Below are 24,521 nucleotides of genomic sequence, written 5' to 3'. Positions count from 1 at the left end.
TACTGCGTTTTCGTTATATACTCACATATGAAGTTAACTCTCTAACAGCCAAATTTTTGTATCTCATTTACAGATATAATGGGAGCGCATGGTGCGTTTTGGCTATTCGGTGCCATTTGTTTGATGGGCTTATTCTTTGTGATATTATATGTGCCAGAGACGCAAGGCAAAACTCTTGAAGATATTGAACGTAAAATGATGGGACGTGTGCGTCGTATGTCATCAGTAGCGAATATGAAACCGTTATCCTTCAATATGTAAATAGCTGATAAAGATTTTACTTTTCAAGTACTGGCATACGTAGAACGTATGCGCCACATATGAACACGAACGTATAAGTTCTATATACATACATATGTATACTACACTAATGAATATGTGTAGGAATGTGAGAATAAAACCAAATATTAGTTTTTAAGTGCCTTAAAATATGTTAAGATATTAACCTCCTCAATTGTCCCGATATGACAAGTACAGCTGGCTGGACATTTTTTGATAAATTTGAATAAAACATTTTAAGTATAAAAATTATATAATTTTGTATTATTTGTAACTTTTATAAATACCAGCAAAACTAATTTTTTTTTATTTATTTAAATAATGAAAGAAAGTTTTTACATATCGTTCGCTTTATTGGAACCAGAGGTAGTCCAAAATTAAAGTTTTTCCATAATTTTCATTATAAAAATGAGATTCAAAAACAGCTATGTATAAGGGGTCTATTTTGGTACTTCAGGTATTCTATATATGTGATCATAATGTTAATAGACGGCTATTTTGGGGTAAAGTCTCGAAACATGAACTTTTTGATTTGTATATGTTTACAATAAAACGTGCGATATATACTACAATTTACAGCCAAATATCTTTACCCAGATTATACAAATGTATTAATTGTGAACACCATATATGTATGTTATGTAATACTCTTATGTATATTGCTAATAGAAAATGCTCGCAATGAGTTCAGACTACAAAATTTTTGTGATTGTAGCAGCATAAGTCTGACTAGAAAAAAATTAAAATTTAGGTACATTAGATTATTGAATACAGAAACAAAAACATCTAAAAAGCAATATATCGGCCATTGTGAATTCATACAAGTGAAAAATCTTTCTATTCCTCCATTGCCATACCTACCTGTCAAATAATTGCTGACAGGGAGAACGGCTGTCACGAATGGCCAGAGAATGGAAGAAAGGTTTGTTTTTTGCTCGCGGTTAATATATTGAAGTGACATGAACTGCCTATTTGTGTTTCAAATCAGCTTTTCTTTTAAATGTGTCTACAGAAAATCAGATTACATATTATTATTCATTTCTAAAATCTAGTTAATAGATTAAATGTGAGCAGCCAGTTAAACGAACATTTGAAAATATTTAAATAATGCAATATACCAGTCGTCTACAAAAATGTTTGAAAAATACTATTGAGCAAATAATATAAGTAATTGAACAGCGATTAAACAGGTGATCGCGGATGTTTACTATTGTGAACGTTTTTATCAAACATTCGCCACTTATATGAATTCACAATGCTCGATATCACAAGCCAGAGAAACATCAACTGATCACAAATTCTGTTATCTGTTAACCCCTCCCCATTGTGAATTCATACAAGTGAAAAATCTTTCTATTCCTCCATTGCCATACCTACCTGTCAAATAATTGCTGACAGGGAGAACGGCTGTCGCGAATGGCCAGAGAATGGAAGAAAGATTTGTTTTTTGCTCCTCGCGGTTAAAAAATTGAAGTGCCATGTATTGCTCATTTGTGTTGAAAACCAACATTTAATTAATATTAATTCTTAAAATGTTAAGCAAACATTTCAAAATATGTAAATAACGCAATATACCAGTCGTCTTAAAAATTTTTTGTAAAACACTATTGAGCAAATGATTTAAGTAATCGAACAGCGATTTAACAGGTGATCCAGGCTGTTTACTATTGTGAACGTTTTTGCCAAACATTCGCCACTTGTATGAATTCACAATGACATCGGCACTCTGATGTTTGTGAGTGTACTTAGCCTATAGTAGCAATATAGGAGTAATACAAATATGGTGAATACCCTTTTATTGGGCAATATTTTAGTTTTAACATAAACTGAAACCATAATTAACAAATTTACAGTGTTTAGTGCCTTAAAGTTAATAGACGAAGCTGTACCGCCAATGTTAAAGCAGATCTTCTGGTACGAAGTACACTACTGTTGTAAAGCGTTGTACCAATTGTATTGATCCTAGGACGTTAGTTCATTATTAAATTATGCGGCATATCATTTGTAAAGTAAGAGGGGCTTCTGCCAATAAATAGGCATTCGGAGTTTGCAGAATTAAAATTTAACTTCCTATTTAGTTGTTTTACGCAAAAAATGGATTATAAGCTATTAAAAATGTAAATGTAAATGTGTCGTTTTGGCATGAATCTCCATACAAATATGTAGGTAAAAATTAAACGGGTGCAAAAATTATATAACCTCCAGACTAGCGACCTTGGTAGTTGAGTGATTAATATCTTAGTAAAAAAAGTAAATTATTTTCACATCTGAATATTTTCCCTTGATCTGACAGTTTTGTTAGGATGGGTTCCCGGACATCAGGTACATGAAGATAATGAACATGCAGATTACCTAGCCAAGCAGGGTGCTACAGCACCCTATCTATCTATCGAATCCAAATTTTATATCATGAAAATTCTTGATAATTCAAAAATCAATATTGAAAATTAAAATATTGATAAAACATATTAAAATTACAAAGTTCAAAGTAACTTAAACACAAAGTTAAATAAAAATAATACCAACCCTACACTAGGGAAATAATAAGTAACTGGGAAATAAAACAATTGAAACGTCACTGGATTGGCTGCCCAGGGCAAAGACAGACCAAACTGTTTATACTTCCGGTCAACGAAAGTATCAGCCAAACTCATTAATCTAGGTAGGGAGGACCTACGAACTCTCATTGGGCACTATACGAGAGTTGCTATTTATATTTTGAGCCTAATAATGAAAAGACAGTAATTTATTATCGAAAATGGCTTTTTGTTTTTCGAAGTATTCTCCATGATATCAATACACTTTTCCATGCGTTCAAACTAATTTTCGTAGCACTTTTTCCACTCCGATTGAAGTATTGAGGATTGAGTTTTTGTCAAATTATGCAGGATCCAACGCGAACAAATTTTTTTACAGCTAAATGTTCATGCAATATCTTATTGACGCTCGTCATACTAATGCCCAGAGATGCCTCAATCTCACGATAAGTCGTATGGCGATCTTGCAATATAAGTTCGCGCACAGCGTCAATGTTTTGTTGCACAACTGATTTTGGACGACCTTCACGACTTTCGTCCCTGACCGAATGGCGGCTACGATGGAATTCGTTATACCAGCGTTTCACGGTGGCAAAGGATGGGGCTTCATCACCAAAAGTGGAAGTAAGTTGTTCAAAGCACTCCTGTCTTGATAATCCAAGTGGAAAGTCGCAAAAATCATCGCACGAAAATTTTCACGAGTTAATTCCATTTTTTCGCTAAGATACAATTTTTAAGTTAGTGTAAACAACACAAGTTGTGCTCAAATGTCAAAATTTTCTGAAGAAGGTTAATCTTAAAACCTTCAAACTTTTAATTGAAAACGTCAGATGGCGCCGGTAAACAGTGTTGGAAAGGCTCAAAATATAAATAGCAACCCTCGTACGGTACACTGTAGGCTACGATATCACCTAAGTAAGTTAAATCTATCCGAAATCGATCAAATACGTCATTTCTGTGAGCTGGAGGATGAAACACCGGCTCACATTCTTTGCGAATGCATCGCTCTGGCAATGCAGAGACTCTCCCATCTAGGTGGTGTGACTCTTAATCCTTATGTGATATGGGGAAAAATGCCTGACGAGGTATTTAAATACATTAAAAGCCCCCACAAACAAAATTAGGCTGAAAGGTTATGCAATAGATATACACAAAGGTCGCAGTGCTTCCACGTTTAATGATAATAATAATTTTTGTGCTCTCTTCTATATCTCTTTTGTGAATAGCTTTTGGGATCACGTCAAAAATTGGCTTGCTGAAATATTGCTGGAAATAATATTATGAGCATAAAATCAGTGATAAAAAATATACATGATATTTATGTTTTGTTTGACAACTGTCAATATTCTTATTCATTTGAAGGTATGTTATTTAATTATTTGAATCTAATGAATTCCACTTCTGACATTATAAGTTGCAGCTTTCTGAATTCAAAAGCACTTTACAAAAGCCCTTTTCGCCAAGTTTATTGCCCGGTTATTTTGCAGTATTGTCAGTAGGGAGGAAAGAATTTTAGCTTTGCCGTATCTTTACTTTAACACACCTATAACACTGTTAGTTTTCTTTGTTGTTGTTTCAGGCAGAAACGAAAGATAAGACTAGTTGGCAGCTCAAGCTAATTCAATTAGTTATGTATGTATATACAGTAAAGTAAAATAAAAAAAACAGATATTGCAAAATTGGTATAAAAATTTAATTGATTTTAAAATAAAAACTTAATTTTTATTAACCGGGTAGAAATGCCAATTTAAATTTTACTAGAAAACAGTGATTGCCCTAAAGATTTTAAGCTAGCTTTACAAAAGGTTATCAACTCGAAAAAGTATTTTTAAAATGTATTAGCAAATTTCAAATATTTACAGTTGGTTGTATATAAGAAGCGAGGAGGTTAAATATTTAGTAGAGCAAACACTGTAACTCTTATATAAGTACTAATGGGCCAGTGTCTGAACTACACCTTTTCCAGTTTAAGTTGAGAAAGTTACAATTCAAGTTCAGAATTTCCAATTTAAATTCAGAAATTTACAATTCAAGTTCAGAAAATTACAATTCAAATTCAGAATTTTCAGTTCAAGTTCAGAAATTTACAATTCCAGTTCAGAATTTTCCATTCAAGTTCAGAAAATTACGATTCAAGTTCAGAAATCCCAATTTAAATTCAGAAATTTACAATTCAAATTCAGAAAATTACAATTCAAGTTCAGAAATTCCAATTTAAATTCAGAAATTTCCAATTCAAGTTCAGAAAATTACAATTTAAATTCAGAAAATTGCAATTCAAGTTCAGAAAATTACAATTCAAGTTCAGAATTTTCTATTCAAGTTCAGAAAATTTGTCGGGTATTTTTTTTTTTTTTCATCGAATGGAAATAAATGTATGTAAGATGGTATCTATGTGTTAAGGAAGCATTGGACATCTTAACTCGTTTAAATCAATTTTGCGCGATAGCGAAGAAAAAAACTCTCGATCATAAGAAGCAATTGCAATGCCATCCAGCTATATTCTTAGCGTCACAACCATTGACCTGCACTGAGTATGACAGCAGTGATGACGAAGATATGACCACTTAAACAGTCAACGGAGCGTCCACACTCCCGGAAGTAACGTATAGGTACTGTCTGCATAGATCTTGGCGTCATATGTCAAAATATCTCAACTTATCCGCCATCATCATCATTCATCATGAATTGGTACTTAATCGCGATTTTTGCAGTTTCGTAACAAATCATGCCAGCTTTCCCTGTTTCGCGGTAACTGACGGCGATTGGGAGCACAATGCGAGGTCAAGTCTTCCTCCACCTTCGCAACTCTGTGGAGGTCTCTCCCTTTCGCTGTTTCCAAACTGCTGTTTCGACTTAAGTACTTTCTTGGCCGTAGCGTCATCATGCACTTGTTGGAAAGAATTATCCTCCATCTGATTTCAAGGTTCGGGATGTACACACCTTGAAGAAAACTTGGGGTACACTATACCCAAGCCACCATTTTGGCAACATGGTCAACGAAGCATCAACACTTCCGCAAGTAACATATAAGTATAATATTAATTGATTAAAATAACTTTTGAAAATAACACCCCACTTATAAATTCCTGAATTCCAACTGTAATTTTCTGAACATGAACTGAAAATTCTGAACTTGAATTGTAATTTTCTGAACTTGAATTGTAGTTTTCTGAATTTAAATTGGAATTTCTGAGCTTGAATTGTAATTTTCTGAACTTGAATTGTAAATTTCTGAACTTGAATTGTAAATTTATGAATTTAAATTGGAAATTCTGAACTGGAATTGTAATTTTCTGAACTTGAATTGCAATTTTCTGAACTTGAATTGTAAATTTCTGAACTTAAACTGGAAAAGGTGTAGAAGAAGAATTTGACGGACAAAGCGAATGTAAGAAGTGAAAATTAGAATGTAATCAATTAGAATAAATAGATTTGTAGCTATGTAAGAAAGTATGTATAAGATGAGATTTGTTTATAATATTCTGATATTTTGAATGTGATTTAGTCTAATAGCCGTTAATTTTTTTTTTTTTTTTTTTTTTTGTGATGTCATAGATTCTTCTCTAACAGTTTACTGGCAATTGTTTGATATGTATGAAAAAAAGCCCTAAAACAAAAGAAACTAGTAAATTAATAATAATAGAAAAATATGTAATTGTGTTATTTGTAGTTAGTAAAAAAAATATAGTTGTAGATTTTGTTTTTAATTGAAATTATATAAATATTTTTCTTCATAAATTATTATTATTAGTTTGTTAGTACTTTTATTTATATGTATTAAATTATGAATAAGTTGGACCTTAATCGTTAAAACCAAAAGTGTAAACGAATTAAAAGCGAAAACATGAGAAAATTAATTTAGTGGACAGTTTTAATATAAACAAAACAATTTAATTAGTTAGTTATGTTTATATGTTAATACTATATATTTTTTAAGTACATAATTGTAAAAAAAAAAATTCGAAAAGAAATATTCTAAATACTTATATGAACGGTCTGTAGACCGACCTAAATAAAGCGTACAATGACGGAAAGCAATGCATTGATTATTAACATACACTATATAGTACTATACACTATATAGACAGTGCCAACAGGAATAGAAAATGATTATACGGGCTATACAGCGGAAGCACATTAGCAAAAAATAAAATAAGATCCTGTAAAACGCGCCTAAAAGTATTTTCCACACTAGGGCCCGGTTTATTAGTGGTTGGTTAACTTAGCTTGCTTAAACTCTGTCAAATTTAAACTCCAGAATGCCTACTGGAGCAGTTTTTCAGTCACAGTTTAAGGCCGCCTTTGGGGTATGCTTTTTTGTGCGGCAACGTTGGTGTTTTTATTATCTAGATAATTTGTAGATATGGCAACAGCTGGGTTTTGTTTACCCAACAAACATGGAAAAAAATTCTCCAGCGAAATACATATCTAGTTCCGGAAGCGATATCCAACATCATTGTTTAATTATTCTTAAACCAGATAGTTCTCGAGTTGATATCCAACTTCAATCTCCAAACACTATCCAACCTTTGAGAAATTTTGTAAAATTAAAAGTTTTCGAGTTGATTTCCAACGTCTTTGCTATTTTCCAATTATTATCCTATCCAATTTTGAGAAATTTACTGTTATCAAATGAATATTCAACACTTTTCTCCAGTTGATATCCTACATTGCATATCGAGTGAGGTGGAGTTGAAAAAAATCCCCAATCAGGTACCACCAAAACCAACAGCTGTTTATTGTGAGAAATAAGCACCTGGTTAATAGCAGTAATAAAGCGTAATTAATCGAACATAAATTATATAGGCGACCGCTATGGTATGATGGTAGCGTGCTCCGCCTACCACACAGAAGATCCTGGGTTCACGCCCCAGGCAAAGCAACATCAAAATTTTAGAAACAAGGTCTTTCAATTAGCAGAACAATTTTCTAAGCGGGGTCGCCCCTCGGCAGTGTTTGGCAAACACTCCGTGTATATTTCTGCCATGAAGTTTCTTAGTGAATTTTATCTGCCTTGCAGATGCCGTTCGGAGTCAGCATAAAACATGTAGGTCCCATCCCACCAATTTCGTAGGAAAAATTAAAAGGAGCACGACGCAAGTTGGCAGAGAAACTCGGCCTAAAATCTCTTCGGAGGTTATCGCGCCTCACATTTATTTATTTTTTAAATTATATATGTATATTTCTTTGTATTTTCCACAAAATACTGTAGTATGGAATCTTAATTTGAGTCGAGTTAGATAACCACAAATTGTTAATTAAATTTTTCAACATAAGTAATAGCATTTTTTGCTTTAAAAAAAATCCCTCTTTTGCTGAGTAAGCTATGATTTTCGAGTTGAGCCACTGTTTCGAAACAACTCTTGAGATTTTAGAGTACGCTAGTTATGAACATGAGCCCTAATGGTACCCAAACCCAAATGATGGTTGGGTATATTCGACGCCATTTCGAACGAACGCAAATCACCGATAACTAGAGTTTAACCCTGCCGATTGGCCGATTAAGCTCAGCTTAAACTTCAGTTAAAGTAGACTGAAAAACTGCAGAATTAGTTGGAGCGTAGTTTAAATTGAAATTGTACTGGAAAACCGGGCCTAAGTTTTTCACTGATAAAACATACAAAGCTGTGCTTAAAAGGAAACGCAACATTGGCAGCCAGTGAAGAATCAAGTAACGGACAACGGGGATGTGATAGAAACGTCGGAAGGTTCACATCCATGTAACCGCAAAGCTACATAACTAATGAAGAATTCCAGAGGCAGAAACTGTTGTTGTTGTGTTAACAGTGCTTCGCCCCATTCAATGGGCCGGTTCTATGCAGCGGAGCGACGCAGTATTTTTTTTTTTGCCCACCAAGCTCTGTAATTTCAATGTAACCCAATTTAATCTGTTGCAGAAACTGTCCTGAACTTTTTCCAATGTGTTGTAGGTCAGCAGTCGTTACGAGTTCCTAATTGGTTCCGCTTTTCGTGGAAGTATCCGTGTTGTACAATCAGCTTAGCACACTGACTTACGGCTTATACACTTTTGTTTGGAATATGCCCGCGTATTCTCCCAGAGGCACTGATAATCTGGTTCAGGATCCGAAGACACCAGCTCCAGTCCCATCTGCAATCTTCGAGCCATCTGTGTCAAATACGATCTTGTGTGGGCGTCGGGTTATCTCTAGTCTGGATGTATTGCATGCTTTCTTGCCTCACAATTCTACTTTATATCTTTTCTGAATGACTACCTACTTTAAGATTATCATCCATGGGGATTGGAAAAATTTATATATTCGCTCTTAATTTCTCCATATTTCGGAATGAAATAAGATAGGCTCTAACGCAGTTGTGGGATAGCCCCCGTGATCGCTAATTTTGAGCGCTAATTTTGTAGCGCTTACCTTTGTGTCAACCGAGTTGTAACCGATGCCCACCCTATCGAGCCATACGTTTTACTATCATGGTATGCATCTATCTCAGGACATGTGGGCTAGAGATATACGCCGCCGGTAAACGCCGCCGCCGCCGCCGAATGTCAAAAATATCGGCGCGGCGGCGTCCGGCCGTTACTATATTTTCTACTCGTTTAAGACTGTTTAGGCCATTTATTGTTCATGTCGAAAATTGGGCGGATCATCAACGGATGCGCATCACTGCCAGTTATAAGAAACGAATTGCGAAATTTAGCTCTTTCTAACTGTTCAAAAGTTATTTTAAAAAACAGGCGCTTTCGAAATCAACTTAACACGGACTTTGCATCACCCAATTCACCAAGTTATTAAAAAAAATTATATTTCAAAATTTTATATTGCGATTGGCTGAGAGAATAAGCGAAATCAGTGATGCAAGATCCTTTAGTAGGTTCTAGGGGCATAAACACTCCTTTGAAATGATTCTTACCTCATACTTAAGATGAGGATATATGTACGTATGAGAAGGGTTTGAAAAATCACTTACATTCAAACATCTGTTGTTTATTTGCGAAACTATACAAAGCATCTGAAATGTTAATTTTGATTTTCACACTTCATCCTTCAACACCTAAGTCTCCCGGTTTGACATTTCCTAAAGTTGGCGGACCTATTCAAAACTAGTCCCTTTGAGTGAATCACATTGATTATAGCCTATCAACCAAGTTTAAATATCACCTACACGTTACGGCTCTTTTTACAAATGTGAATACGTAGGCACATATATTTACCAGGTGAAGCTTTGAGGAAGACAGTCGAACTAATGACCGTGTTTGCTACTACCCTAATGTAGTGGACAGTCGAACTAGCCTGAAAACTGAAGCTACGCGGTTATCCATAATGAGCTCCTATATCATAAGGCCGGAAAACAGCAGTTAACATCTTTCAACTTAAAATTGGTCTAAAATCATAATATAATAAATTGGTTCTAAAATATCGTTTTGATTTAACAAAGACTATTGAAATCAATGTTGTGAACACAAACGTCTGCAAACTTTAGTCAACATTTTAAAAATTTTATCCAGGGTCCTTGTACAAATTTAATTATGTAGATGCGCCGAGGATTATACGATTTTCTCCCATTATCCGCTTAGACTTGCTTATGATTTCGAGGGCGGCATCCTTGGCCGAATAGTCACTCCCTAACGTTTCAAGGTGTTTCTCCGGTGTAGCTCGGCAGCATAGCGCGACAAAAGCATCCGTTGGAAAGTCTTCGGAGCTACACCTAGAGTTTCTAGGAAAGTGACGTCGACGAAGGTATGAGTTCGAAGTCGCAGTCCTATAGCTTTGTGTGCTAGCATATGGTGTGATGGTCAGGAGGCGTGGTAGCGACTGGTAATCGGGATTGCTACTGTTCTCACATGGGGAATTGTAGCCCTTAAAAACAGCCGAAACACTGGAGGCGCCCTGTGCCACGAGATTCATGAGTATTAATAGCAACCGTAAGTCGCCTTTGTGCGTGACCGCCAAGGAGCCACAAATGATTTAAACAAATTGTGTTCCCGACGATTATTAGGAGTTAGGCCGGAACATCTCCTTCGGTGAAACTACGCTTTACACCAGATATACAGACAAAAGTGTGACTATTTTATGTATCTCTATTTCTTTTCATCAGACGCAGCAGTGTCAATTCCAAAGACCGGGGTTAGGTTCGAAGCCTCTCTGGAGTAAGCGAACGAGGAACAATCCCTCCGCAAGGAGCTACTCCTGAACATTTTTGAACGGTCTGCGAGATCTTGAGGCAAAACCCCTGATCTTTCCGAAATGTCCAACACGTTGATTTCCTTAAATACATACAAACAAAACCTTTCCTAAATATAATTTTTTTAAATAGAAAAATCAAGCTTTTTAAAGTAAGAACACCGGCGCGCCGCCCACGCCGCCGCCGCGAATAAAGTGATCGGCGTAACCCTCTAATGTGGGCTTCAGCCCCATTAATTGCGTGCTAGATGTCTGCATACCATTATGGCTTCATGACGTTAGTTGACAGGGTGTGAAAGTGTTTCTGCCATAGGTGTCAAAGATATTCCCCAAGGACTTTACTTCAGTTCAATATTCCAGTGCTACGCCATCTGTGGTTATCGTTCTTAGGTTTCCAGCCTTCTTCTGATGAAATGGATGATGGCCGTTGATGGGTTCATGTTAAGCCCCACACTGGCACACTATCCCTTTGTTAGGTTTAATGCTCTCTGTATCATATCACATGGCGTGCTATCGAGTTTCCTTCTTGCAAAAAAAGCAAATATGTCGCCTCCGTAACATTGGAATCTGATACCATTGTCTGACACACTTTGCAGGAGTTCATCCACTACTAGGCTCCCTCCTTGGGAACACCCTCTCGTGGTATGGATCTGAACTGCGCTGTTCTCTACCTTGAATTCAGCGGTTCTCGTACGTAGCAGTGTCTATCCATATCACCGAATTACTCTTTTCTGCAGTGCTATATTTAAGCTTTGGCACGACGTTTTGTCGAACGCACCTCCGATGTCAAAAAAACTGCAAAGAACTGTCTCCGAACGCCCTCTGGCCTACAGCTGATACGAGAGCTGTATCAGCGTGCTGTTGAGGGCATTTGACCTGATCTCGCTTGTAAAATGAAGAAGGTTAGACTTATTGGTCTGCAGGGCTAGGCTAATGATTGGTCCTTTTTTCTTATTTTTGGTATAAATTTGCTCTTCTCCACACCGTAGGCGTGTGGACCAGCGGCAAGCTATCTTCCATTAGTCTGGCGAGGTGTGGGATAAGCTGAGGCTCTGTAATAGAGCTGGATAAATGCCATCCACCCCTGGAGATTTATATTTATCAAAGGACTCCACAACTCAGTTGATTCTGGCCTCCGAAATAAGGCATTGGCTAACTTTCATCCCAGTTACCGGTCCTCCCCGCTTTATTAAAAAGTTTGCAAACGTTGTATATCTTAATGAGCTTTAAATGGATTAATTAATCACAAGCAAACTAAAAACAGCCACAGGAGGTATTCCAGGGATGGTCATAGAAGTACTCATGATATTTAGTAATCCGAAAAATCATTAGAATTTACAGGAGTTTTGGGAGCAGAAGTGAAAGTACGAATGGACATGTGGATCGAAGTGGGAATGGAAGAAGAGAGAGGAAGAAGAAGAGAAGATGGTTCGGGGTAATTAAATCTAATGGCTGCGCTAGTAGCTATGTTATAATCCCGAATCTTGTGAGTGAATTAGTCAGAAAGTTTGCAAGGCTTCCAAGATTCAATTGTTGGACCGATTTTTTTAGATTTTGTACACTAATTTTCAGGGACCCAGTAAAGTTATTTATTTAATTTTTAATCTATTCGAATAACTCATACGTTCAAAAATGAGCTCCAGGGATCTCCGAATTATGTTTTTACATTTTATGTATTTGATACATGTTTAAACCTCTCAACAAATCACAGAAATTTGAGCGTAAATAGCTCAGGAAATGAGTGGTTGGACCAAATAACGAAGTTTTGGAGATATTGCGAAAATCGCGAAGCTAGATGGGAAGAAATTATATTTGTGCACTATGTGTCTCAAAGGAAAGACAAAAACAAGCTCTTCAGCGAGCGGTCTTTAACGTTGATATCTCAAATGATTTTGGAGATATCGCCCTTAATACCAGATTGGCTCAAAATATGTTTCTAATAAATTTTCACTTGGCCATACCCGTAAATTTCGGAGATATTGCTTAGAAAGACCCCAAAGCTGCTCCTAATATATGTGAATCTAACGAAAGAATCCCTAAGATGTGCAGTATACAAAAACTGTTACTTGATATGTCAGACATAGTTTGAAAATTTCGACCCATATTTAGACGTAGGTAGCCCCAAAATCTGTGTGCTGGGCTGGTTTTGGAAATATCGCTAAAAATTTGAGATGCTATTGGGCCAAAATTCGAATGTACAGTAAGCGTATCAATGTAACTTTTCAATTCTATAGTGGGCGATGTTGCATTTGAATATTTTAACCGGTTTCGGAGATAGCGTCAAAAATAGGAACACAGATAGACCAAAAAAAAAAGATATTTGGCGCGGACGGGACATACATGTTATATGCCGACTCCAAACGGCAGACGCAAGGCAGATGTAGCTTTTCATGCTACAAGTTTTTGCCAAAACTCTGTCAAGGAGAGTTCCCTTTACTAATTGAAGAAAATCTTTTTTCTAAATCTTTTATGTTCCTCTGCCCAGGACTTGAGCCCAGGATATTCGGCGTGGAAGGCGAAGCACGCTACCATCACAACAGCGGAGCCTGTTTACATGGCCTAGAAGGTCGCATGTGGTCATACCAAATCGTTCCCGAGATGGTCGCACTTGGTACTGGAACGTACCGGTTCTGCATCCCGCAAAGGACCATCAACATCGATAACACTCCCCAAGACCTTCGGGGAGTGTCCTTAACGCTACGACAACAACATTAAACCATTATATTTATACTCAGCTGAGCAGAGCTCACAGAGTATATTAATTTTGTTCGCATAACGGTACCCCGTAACGGCATAAACTAATCGAGATAGATATAGACTTCTATATATCAAAATGATCTGGGCGAAAAAAGAAATTAATTTAGACATGTCCGTCCGTCCGTCCGTAAACACGATAACTTCAGTAAATTTTGAGGTATATTGATGAAATTTGGTATGTAAGTTCCTGGGCGCTCATCTATTTAAAATGAACGAAATTGGACTATAAGCACGCCCTCTTTTTCGATATCGAAAATTTCGAAAAACCAAAAAAGTCCAATAATTCATTACCAAAGACGGATAAAGCGATGCAAATTGTCAGGTGGGTTGACTTTATGACGCAGAATAGAAAATTAGTAAAAATTGGACAATGGGCGTGGCACCGCCCCCTTTGAAAAGAAGGTAATTTAAAAGTTTTGCAAGCTGTAATTTGGCAGTCGTTGAAGATATCATGATGAAATTTGGCAGGAACGTTACTCCTATTACTATATGTGCGCTAAATAGGTAGGTAGGTTGAACTGGCCGGTCCATGAGGACCTCACATAGACTGATTGAGTCCGTAGTGTTACCAGAAGTTTGCTTTAACGACCAAACTGAAAAACCCTATCAAAAACCAGGACCTATGTTATAAAATAACTCCGTCCTCTTGGCAAATACTAGAAGCTTCCTAGGACTTAAGCCACTTGCTGCTTCTAGATCTGACAGCTGTATCACTCCTAATAGCTGGAGTCTTAGCCTGGCAAGTGCAGGGCACGAGCACAGAACGTGCTCGATCGTTTCCGCCTCCAACCCGCACTTCCTACATTTGCTATCACTGACCAAGCATAGTTTAAAGGCATGTGACGCCAGAAGGCAGTGTCCAGTCAGAATACCCGTCATGAGTCTACAGTCCTCTTTTTAATGATAGGAGCAACTGTGTTAGTCTAAGGTTGTAAGACCTACACATAATCTTGGACACTTTACAGCCCCGCGCTTGAACCCACGCCTTTCCCGCTTGGTCGATCATGTGCACCTCTCGCCTTCGCTTAATCTCGCCCAATCTAATTGGGACATCTACGGAGCAAGCTTCAAAGGATGCGCCCTTTTTAGCTAGTTCGTCCGCTTTTTCATTCCCATCTATTCCCATATGCCCTGGGACCCAATATAGATGTATGCTTCTCCCTGTCCCGATTCTCTCCAGAGACTGCTTACACTCTAACACGCATTTAGATGCTGTGCTATGCGAGATTATTGCCTTAATTGCTGCTTGACTGTCAATATAAAAATTAACACGGTTGCAGCTTAAGCTATTCTCTTCCAGGGTTTCTACTGCTTTGGTTACGGCTAATATTTCCGCTTGGAAAACGCTACAGTAATCCGGCAGCCTGTAGGATCTGCTTATTTCCGGATCAGCGCAGTATACCGCAGACCCTACTCCTTCCACTACTTTGGAACCATCGGTGTACACATGTATCGAATAGGGCTTACAATCGCTGTAAAAACCCAATGAGAAAGAGAGGGCGATAGGCCCCACGTACACCCCAGCATTCTTTTACATGCGTAGAGTGCCGTTGAGGCCTTCTTGACCCTCTCCTCCACGTTGAGCTTCCATGACAGCTTACTGTCTAGGATGATTCCTAAATATTGGGATTCAAGGGGTTGTGTAGCGCAATATATAGCTTCTCCAACCCAATTGTCAACCTCACCTTCGAGCGGCGAATCCCGTTTCACTAACAGACGAGGCTCTGGCGACCCCAAGCTCCCAATGTAACTTGGGGGTGGGGAGGGAGGGATGGCCTGAAGGTTTAATGTGGCCATATAAATCGTTCCCGAGATGGTCGGGCCAGAACCTTAATGGTACTGTGTTACCGGAGCGTATCGGATCTGTATCCGACAAAGGACCATCACATCGATAACACTCCCCAAAGCCTTCGGGGAGTAACCTAATCGCTACAACAACAACAACATTCCTAAATATTTTGTGCAAGGTTTCTCCTGTAAGGTCACCCCTCCTAACTTAGGTCTGGTCCAATTTGGGACCTTGTACCTCTTTGTAAACAAGACCATATCCGTCTTCTCCGCATTGACTTTCAACCCGACATTAGATGCCCAGGTATGAATATCGCGAAGCGCCCGATCCATCAAAGAACTAATCGTTGAAAGGCACTATCCACTTATGACAATTGCAACGTCATCTGCGTAAGCCGTAAGTTTTACGGGTCCCTCATCGAATTGCCTGAGCAGTTGGTTGATGACCAGCGTCCACAGCAGAGGTGATAGCACCCCTCCATGCGGCGTGCCCTGTCCACTGATTTCGTGGCCTCGTACAATCCCCATTGTGATGTAATCTTTCTGCAATTTAACATGCAGCCGATCCATCTCATTAAGGCAGGATGTACTTTAATGTAATTAAGACCATCCATAATCGCCCATTTTGCAACATTATTGAAAGCCCCGGCAATGTCCAAGAAGACTCCTAGAGCATACTCCTTTTATTCCAGGGATTTCTCTATGCTTATTACCACCCTATGCAATGCGGTGTCTACCGACTTGCCTTTGGTGTACGCATGCTGTGTTGTGGAGAGCAGCTTTTCATCCACGTTGGACTTTAGGGACACATCTGTCAGCCTCTCAAAGGTTTTGAGCAGAAATGATGTTAAGCTAATGGGTCTATAGTCTTTGGAATACATGTGGCCGATCTTCCCCGCCTTTGGTAGAAAAGCTACACGAGCAGTTCTCCAAGAGTGCGGTACATGATTCAGTCGTATGCACCCATCGAATATTATTTTAAACCATTCCACGACCGCCCTACTTGAGACTTGTAGCATGGCCGGGAATATACCATCTGGGCCCGGCGATTTAAATTTAGAAAACGTCTTCACTGCCCACTCGATCTTGGTATCGGTCACCAAGCCTGGCACTACTAGCTCCGTGATCGAAGTGTGAGTGATGTCTGCTGGCTCCTCTAAACCGTCTCCCGATGGGAAATGTGTATCGAGAAGCACCTCAAGGGATTCCTCACTATTACGTGACCATTCCCCGTTCTCTTTCTTTATTAGTCCCTGGACTATGTTTCCCTGTGCGCTAAATAAAAATTAGCAAAATCGGATGAAGAACACGCCCACTTAAAAAAAAAATGTTCTTACAGTCAAATTTTAACAAAAAATGTAATATCTTTACAGTATATTATGTCAACATTCAACTCCAGTAATGAAATGGTGCAACAAAATACAAAAATAAAAGAAAATTTCAAAATAAGCGTGGCTCCGCCCTTTTTCATTTAATTTGTCTAGAATACCTTTAATGCCATAAGTCGAACAAAAATTTACCAATCCTTGTGAAATTTGGTAGGGGCATAGATTCTATGACGATAACTGTTTTCTGTGAAAATGGTTGAAGCCACGCCCAGTTTTCATACACAGTCGACCGTCTGTCCTTCCGCTGGCCGTTAACACGATAACTTCAGCAAAAATCGATATATCTTTACTAAACTTAGTTCACGTACTTATCTGAACTGGGGTGCATTTGACTACATATCATATCTCTCAGATAGTTGCCAATAGAATGATTGTAACATCCAATATCACGCTTTTTACTGTGAATTAAATTATTATGTTAATAACTTAAATTTTATTATAATTTTATTTTAAAGTGATTAACTATAAATGATTGTTTGACCTTCTACTACTGTTATATAAACTCTTTTTAATTGAAATTTATTTTCTATTTTTTAGTTCGGTTAGCTATAAAAGCGTGTTTTTTTTTAGTTTTTTTAAACTATTATTTATTTTTATTTTTTTAGTTCAAGTAATTTTAAGTTTTAGTCGAGAGTGATGAAACCTCGAAACGCCAGCGGTGCATGGATGAATCCAACCCCACGGCACCGAAAAGGGCCAAGACGCAGGGAGGCTTGAAGCGGTCTTTCGCCGAAATTGGCAAGGGTCGGCAGATCATTGGCCTTATAGACGAGAGTAGCGAAGATGGCAGGATCCCGAAACAACAGTGGAAGTGGATCGAGGCCGCGCTCGCTACGGTGGCCGTTAAGGTTAAGAAAGACAACCCTGGTCCACCGCCATCTTACACCGATACAGGGTGGTTCCAGGGCAATATCAAGCTAATTGCCTGTGACGACGCCAGGTCGGGAGCGCGCGTCAAGGTAGTGGAAGCGCGTGATATCCCCTCACGACCAAGGGCTAGAGCCTGGGTTCCAGTGACGCCAACGAACCCAGCTGACATCCCGGAGCTGCTCCAGGAGTACAACCCGCCACAGGTTTGGAAGTCAACCCGGATAAAACCGAGCTTGTCCTCTTCACGAGGAGGTACAAAGTACCAAATTTGTCACCGCCAAGAATTGGGGGTACGTTCTTAGCGTTTAGCGATTAATTCAAGTATTTGGGAGTCATTCTGGATAGGAAGCTATTATGGAGTGACCATATAGTGGAGCGATCCAAGAAGGCAGCAGCAGAGCTGTTCACCTGCAAGAAGGCAATTGGCACCTCCTGGGGATTCTCCCTAAGGTGACCTACTGGATTTACACAGCCATTGTGCACCCGATTCTTCTTTATGGTGCCTTGGTCTAGTGGCCTGCAACAGCTAAAAGTGCCTATCTTAAAATTCTTCAAAAGGTGCAACGGAGCTCGGAGCTCTGCATTGCCGGGGTTCTCGGCTCAACTCCAGATTCCGTTACATACATACAAGGATACATAGATACATAGATAGATACAGGCCAAGCTAATAAAAGCGTGTTAGAAAGGGCTCCAGTATGCTCTTTCGTAGATGTGCCATGCATCCACTTCTATCATTAATAAAGGAATGCGTTTTTCGCATTATGTGCAAGGTTTCAAATCTATGGTCATTTGGGGTGGTCATAAGTTCAATTGACCTTATGTCCGTTAACCTTATGTCACCCCACCATCACACTATTGCATTGTCATCGAGCCTTGATATGTGTGCAAAGTTTCAATAAAACTTATGGCCATTCAAAGTGGTAATAAGGCCAATTGACCTTATGGCCATTGACCTTATGTCACCACACCATCACATTAATGCATTGTCATCGAGCCTTAATACGTGTGCAAAGTTTCAATCAAACTTATGGTCATTCAAAGTGGTAATAAGGCCAATTGACCTTATGGCCGTTGACCTTATGTCACCACACCATCACATTAATGCATTGTCATAGAGCCTTGATACGTATGCAAAAGTTTGAATCAAACTTATGGCCATTCAAGGTAGTAATAAGGCCAATTGACCTTATGGCCGTGGACCTTATGTCACCGCACCATCACATTAATGCATTGTCATCAAGCATTGATACGTGTGCAAAGCTTCAATCAAACCTATGGCCATTCAAAGTGGTAATAAGGCCAATTGACCTTATGGCCGTTGACCTTATGTCACCACACCACCACATTAATGCATTGTCATCGGTCCTTGATACGTATGCTAAGTTTCAAATTAATCAGACTTCTAGAAACCGGTGAAAATTAAGCTCAAAGATTCCGTTACATACAGGCCAAGCTAATAAAAGCGTGTTAAAAATGGGTAAAATCCGACTATGACCACATCCACTTTTTCGATATCGAAAATTTCGAAAAATGAAGAAAATGCCATGATTTTATACCAAATACGTAAAAGGGATGACACATGGTGATTGGATTGGGTTTTTACGCAAAATATAACTTTGGAAAAAAACTTTGTAAAATGGGTGTGCAGTAGAAGAAATAAAGAAATAGAAGAAAATAAAAAAGTTCTTCAGGGCGAAATCAAAAGCCCTTGGAATCATGGCAGTAATACTGTTAGTGGTATTACATATATAAATAAATTAGCGGTAGCCGACAGGTGATGTTCGGGGTGACCCTGGTCCACATTTTGGTCGATATCTCGAAAACGCTTTCACATATACAACAAAGGGCTACTCCCTTTTAAACCCCTCTTAATAACTTTAGTTTGATACCCGTATCGTACAAACATATTCTAGAGTCACCCCTGGTCCACCTTTATGGCGATATCCCGATATGGCGCCCACTATAGAACTATGGCCCACTGCCTTTTAAAATACTCTTTATTACCTTCCATTTGATACCCATGTCATACAAATACATTCCAGGGTTACCCTAGGTTAATTTTCCTACATGGTGATTTCCTCTTATTTTGTCTCCAAAGCTCTCAGCTGAGTATGTAATGTTCAGTTACACCCGAACTTAGCCTTCCTTACTTGTTTTAGTCTGGGGTTGCACCACTTTGGCGCTAACGCTTGGTATTATCGCAAATGCCTAGCTTTGCAGTTATTCAAAAGCAGTAAATTTGCTGTACACCAGCTTTGAAATGATGGTAAGAGAAGTTTTACGTCATAGGAATACATACAAGTCAGACAACGTGATACAAATTGCACTAGGAAATGTATAAACAGGGTAAATAGCGATTAAATCAAATGTCAACCTGAAGCACCTCAGAGGTTGCGTCCATTAATTTGATAAATTATAGACCTTTATTGTAAATAATAACCAAATCCGTGTAAAAAAAAATCGAAACAAATTCAAAATGTAATAAATTGTCTAGACTCTAGAGTATTCTATAATGAAGGCCACAAAAAACAGACAACTAGACATCATTAAACTTGGTTTTATTTCATTATCATTTATGCTGCAACTGAAGCTATGAGACGTTCAATGTATATTTTGATAACCTCTGCTACTTAAATCAATTACAAATATTCCAACAGTCCAGTGAAGTGAGGAAATCCATCAACTAAAATGAAAGGCGACAGTGCGAAGAGAAAAAGTTTTGTGCATTAAATAGTACTTTGATTCACTTATGAAATGACGCCGCATTGTCTCACAAAAGGTATTTAAGTGCAACTCAAATTAAGAACTTGGGGCCTGCCGTTTTATCTAGCCAATCATAAGAAAGCCCTAAGCTAAATCCACACATAATCGGGAAACGGTTTTGCCAGGACGCGGCCGGTGAACCCTGTTATTAACATAGAAAATCCTACCTTTGCAGAACAAGAAAGCACACTACCGAGAGAGACACGAGCCACCCCGGCCCGACTTCGTTTTGGATAATGCAACAGGTTAAACTCTTACTTGTCCAGAGTCAACCCCGACATACGTAATGTATGTCCTGCATGCGATGTGTCCCCACACAACACCATCATATCAATTGTAATGTGGAGCCTATACCTCTTAACAACAATCTCCCTACGAGCCGCCCCTGTTGAAACTGCCCGTTTCCTTGGACTCCCGTTAGAGGACTTTGATGATAAGTTGTGAGTGGTTGTGCCTATTGAATAGGGCGAATCATTGTTAACACAACAAGTGCAACTCTAACCCCCCGAGGGTTAGGGGCCATATATCCGAAGCAGGTATGCCTATCGCAAGAGGCGATTAAAATAACCATATGATTCAAAAGGTTGTCTAGCGCAACCCTTTCGAGGGGCTGCCAACATAATTTATAGCTTCTCCAACTTAATTGTCAACCTCACCTACCCGTGGCGAATCCTGTTTCTTTAGCAACCGAGGCTCTGTTCAATGGAGCTTGGGGTGGGGGCGGAATGGCGTAGAACGTTCAATCTGATCATATTAAATCGTTGCCTAGATAGACGGGCACTCCCCAAAACCTACGGGGGTGTCTTTATCGCTACACCAACAACAGTAACAACAAGTGCATCTCGAATTTTAAAATGGGTTTACATAAGCGATTTGGTCGTTTCAAAGCGAAGAATGCGGCAAGGTTTTCATTGTTATCTTATGGCGCTCTGAAAACGTCAAGCCGAACCAACGCAACCAAAGCATTTATGTAAATCCGCCTTTAGCTTTCCTACAATTATGCTTTTTTAAGTCCAACCAACTTTTGGAGAATATATAAGGTAAGTCGAGCCAAATGTTTACCGAGTCGAAACAAACCATTGGTAACTGAAGGTGATAATATCGGGGCATACGGGATTCATATTCTACATCAGGCTGTATCGCTACAACTACATTGGGCTGTCAATTTACTTAGCACTCTTTCAAAGTTTTCATAGGCGGGTGCCTATAAGAGCATCTTTTGCTGTAATTAGTAACGATGTTGGTGTTTAACAGTGCTTTGCCCCATCCAATAGATGCGACTACGGTGCAGTAAAATAATGTCCGCAGTATAGGCAGTCCATTTCCATATATTAATTCAGAACGCTCCGGTACGAGCACTGTCGTTTCGAGGCCAATTGTCTCGGGAACGTTTGCCTTTGTGGATTTTAGTTGTGTAGAGACACACTCGATTACAATGAATTCCCGACACATGGTTGTGTGGTTGTTGTTTTGGAGTGTTATCGAGTTGATGGTCCTTTGCCTGTTAATGAAACATGATTTGCCAGGTGAGGTTGACAATTGGGTTTGGAGAAGCTGGCACCTGAATGGGCTGCGCTTCACAAACCCCTTGAATCCGGTAGTTTAGTCGCCTCTTACGACAGGCATACCTAGGGCGGGTATACTCTAACCCCCTAATCCGCTGGGGGCCCACCACATAGTGGGGATGGTACTTGAAGACGGCGATGCCAGTGCTTATTGGATTCGTATCCACCACAGTTTCCTGAGGAAAATCGGTTTAGACGAGGTCCTGTGAGCGATGTAAGGGTAATTTGTACATATCTGTCTGTTGTCATTCCTAGATCTTGCCAGACTTGTAGGAAGCTTAAGCTCAAATATAAAAACGTATGAATGGCAAGGAAGTTTTTTTTTTAATACAAACTGTTTGCAATTGCACTATTTCCATACAACAAATGTATAAAACACAGCCTAAGCGCCTGGATAATTTTGGTTGATTTTTCGACTTAGCAATAACAACAAAAACAATGATGCTACTGGAGGATATCGATACCCAGTCCAAAGAAAGAATTTTAAGAACTATTTAATGTGATAAAGCTGATTCGGAAATAGTTTTTACAGTTTAAATTTGTAACTGATAACGTCAAAAGTCTGGAGCAGGAGTTAACTGCTAATACCCCAAAAATATCGGGAGAGGTGTAGAAAATGCGTATTGCCCTCATCAAAAATAATCCGAAGGCAGAAAAGAAAAATTGTATTTCTGGAGATATTTGCAATTGAAGTTGTCAACTTTCATGTGATATTAGCAGTCGACTGTTCTAGACTTTTAGGATAATAACGGTGAAATCGCTTGAAAGGAGTGGTTTGATTCTTAGCTTGATGCTGTATTATTCACAAAGATGGATCTTTCTTCCTGGTATTATTTCAGCGCGTGAAATACATATGTAATTGTGCAATCGAGGCAAAGGAAATAACAGCGATCGAGATCTCATCATGAATCTCATATCATCGCGCGTAATGTTTAAATTATTATACGAGTACCTAATGTAAAACATTCCCACTTACCCATGACTTGGACACGGCAAATAGCACAAATATCACATTCAACATCCCAGCTCCACATTGCAACAGCATTCCACTTTTTCAACGTAAACATTTTATCAGGTTTACCACCTTCATTTTCATCGAATTGTTTGTCCATTGAACTTTCCAAATCTTCACCATCAGCCATTATTTACAACTTTTCCACAAAACGCTGAAAATAAAAATTCAATTCAATTTTGTGTAGCGAATAGCTGTCAGAAAATGTAAACAACAACCACAGGGTGCTCTTGAAATTAATTTTGACAGGGTGGGTCGAAAATAATTTTAAGTGCTGCTAACGTTTAAAAGTTACATGAACAGGGAAAAAATAACATTCATCCTTATTCTGAGCGTTGGGTGCAACTCAGAACAGAAAATATAATCAGCCCATTCTCATATTCCTTCGGAGTTTTGTTCTCGCGGAAAAATTCCTCCAATTCTTTTCTTCTAGGGAGAACAATAATTGCGGAATAGGAATTTCGAATTTTCGAAGTCAGCTCTTTTGTCTATTGAAATTTCATTGCGCATTTCTTATTTTGTTTAAAAAATTTAAAAGTTTGTTTATTGTTGCGAATATGTTTGAAATTAAGAAATAAAATATAAACAATGCACAGTATTGCATTTCATATAGTATTCAATGAAATGATTAATGAATTGGTGCTACAGCAACATCAATGGAGGAAAATATCAAGAATACGGCGGGATAACACAAATCCACTGGTGTTGCCTGCTTCCATTCAGCAATGCAATTTTCTGGCAGCCAAATCTAGTTGAATTCATCTTACGTCATATGCCGAAATCTATTTAAGCCTTCTTAAATAATCCTTGCCCAATTTCTGGATGGCTGCATCGAGTATACCAAGAGCTCTTACGTTGCTTATAATATACTTTTCGACTTAAAATAAAGAATATTGTGTTAGAATGTACATATTTTAAAACAAATTTGTACAAATAAGTGTTCATTCTTAAAAGAGCCAATTTTCTTTAACCATTTTCTTGAATTCCTTTAATTTAACAAGAGAAAAAACTTCCAAAAATGGCAGGGAAATCTCCCTCTCAAATTCATAATACTTACTTTTCTCCCATAACCTCTTTTCGAACATTGTTCGGAATAAGAGGAAAGGGAGAAGTGAAAAAACGCACAAGGAATTTTTATTTAGAATTGGGCTGATTTATGTAATTGAATATCGCAGCCAGTTCATGTAAAAACAAGTAAGGAAGGCTAAGTTCGGGTGTAACCGAACATTACATACTCAGCCGAGAGCTTTGGAGACAAAATAAGGGAAAATCACCATGTAGGAAAATGAACCTCGGGTAACCCTGGAAGGTGTTTGTATGACATGGGTATCAAATCGAAGGTATTAAAGAGTATTTTAAAAGGGAGTGGGCCATAGTTCTATAGGTGGACGCCATTGCGGAAT

The 24,521-nt window shown here is 38.4% G+C and overlaps 2 protein-coding genes across 8 annotated transcripts in view; one reads left to right on the top strand and one right to left on the bottom strand.

Moving 5' to 3' along the window:
* The window catches only part of Tret1-1 (Trehalose transporter 1-1), a 41,366-nt gene extending 34,513 nt beyond the window's left edge, over positions 1-6,853 (top strand). For all 7 annotated transcript variants that reach the window (XM_067774930.1, XM_067774932.1, XM_067774929.1 and 4 more), the window contains one exon: positions 74-6,853. In XM_067774930.1, coding sequence (XP_067631031.1) covers positions 74-261 — 188 coding nt within the window. In that variant the 3' untranslated portion in view covers positions 262-6,853. The remainder of the gene's footprint in view (positions 1-73) is intronic.
* Roc2 (Regulator of cullins 2) overlaps positions 1-23,318 on the bottom strand; it is a 240,449-nt gene extending 217,131 nt beyond the window's left edge. The window contains exon 1 of the mRNA XM_067774935.1: positions 23,083-23,318. Coding sequence (XP_067631036.1) covers positions 23,083-23,248 — 166 coding nt within the window. The 5' untranslated portion in view covers positions 23,249-23,318. The remainder of the gene's footprint in view (positions 1-23,082) is intronic.
* Between the last annotated feature and the right edge of the window lie 1,203 nt (positions 23,319-24,521).

This window comes from Eurosta solidaginis, chromosome 3, assembly GCF_040869045.1.
Source record: "Eurosta solidaginis isolate ZX-2024a chromosome 3, ASM4086904v1, whole genome shotgun sequence".
NCBI classification, from domain to species: domain Eukaryota; kingdom Metazoa; phylum Arthropoda; class Insecta; order Diptera; family Tephritidae; genus Eurosta; species Eurosta solidaginis.
This window is presented reverse-complemented; position numbering and strand designations above follow the sequence as displayed.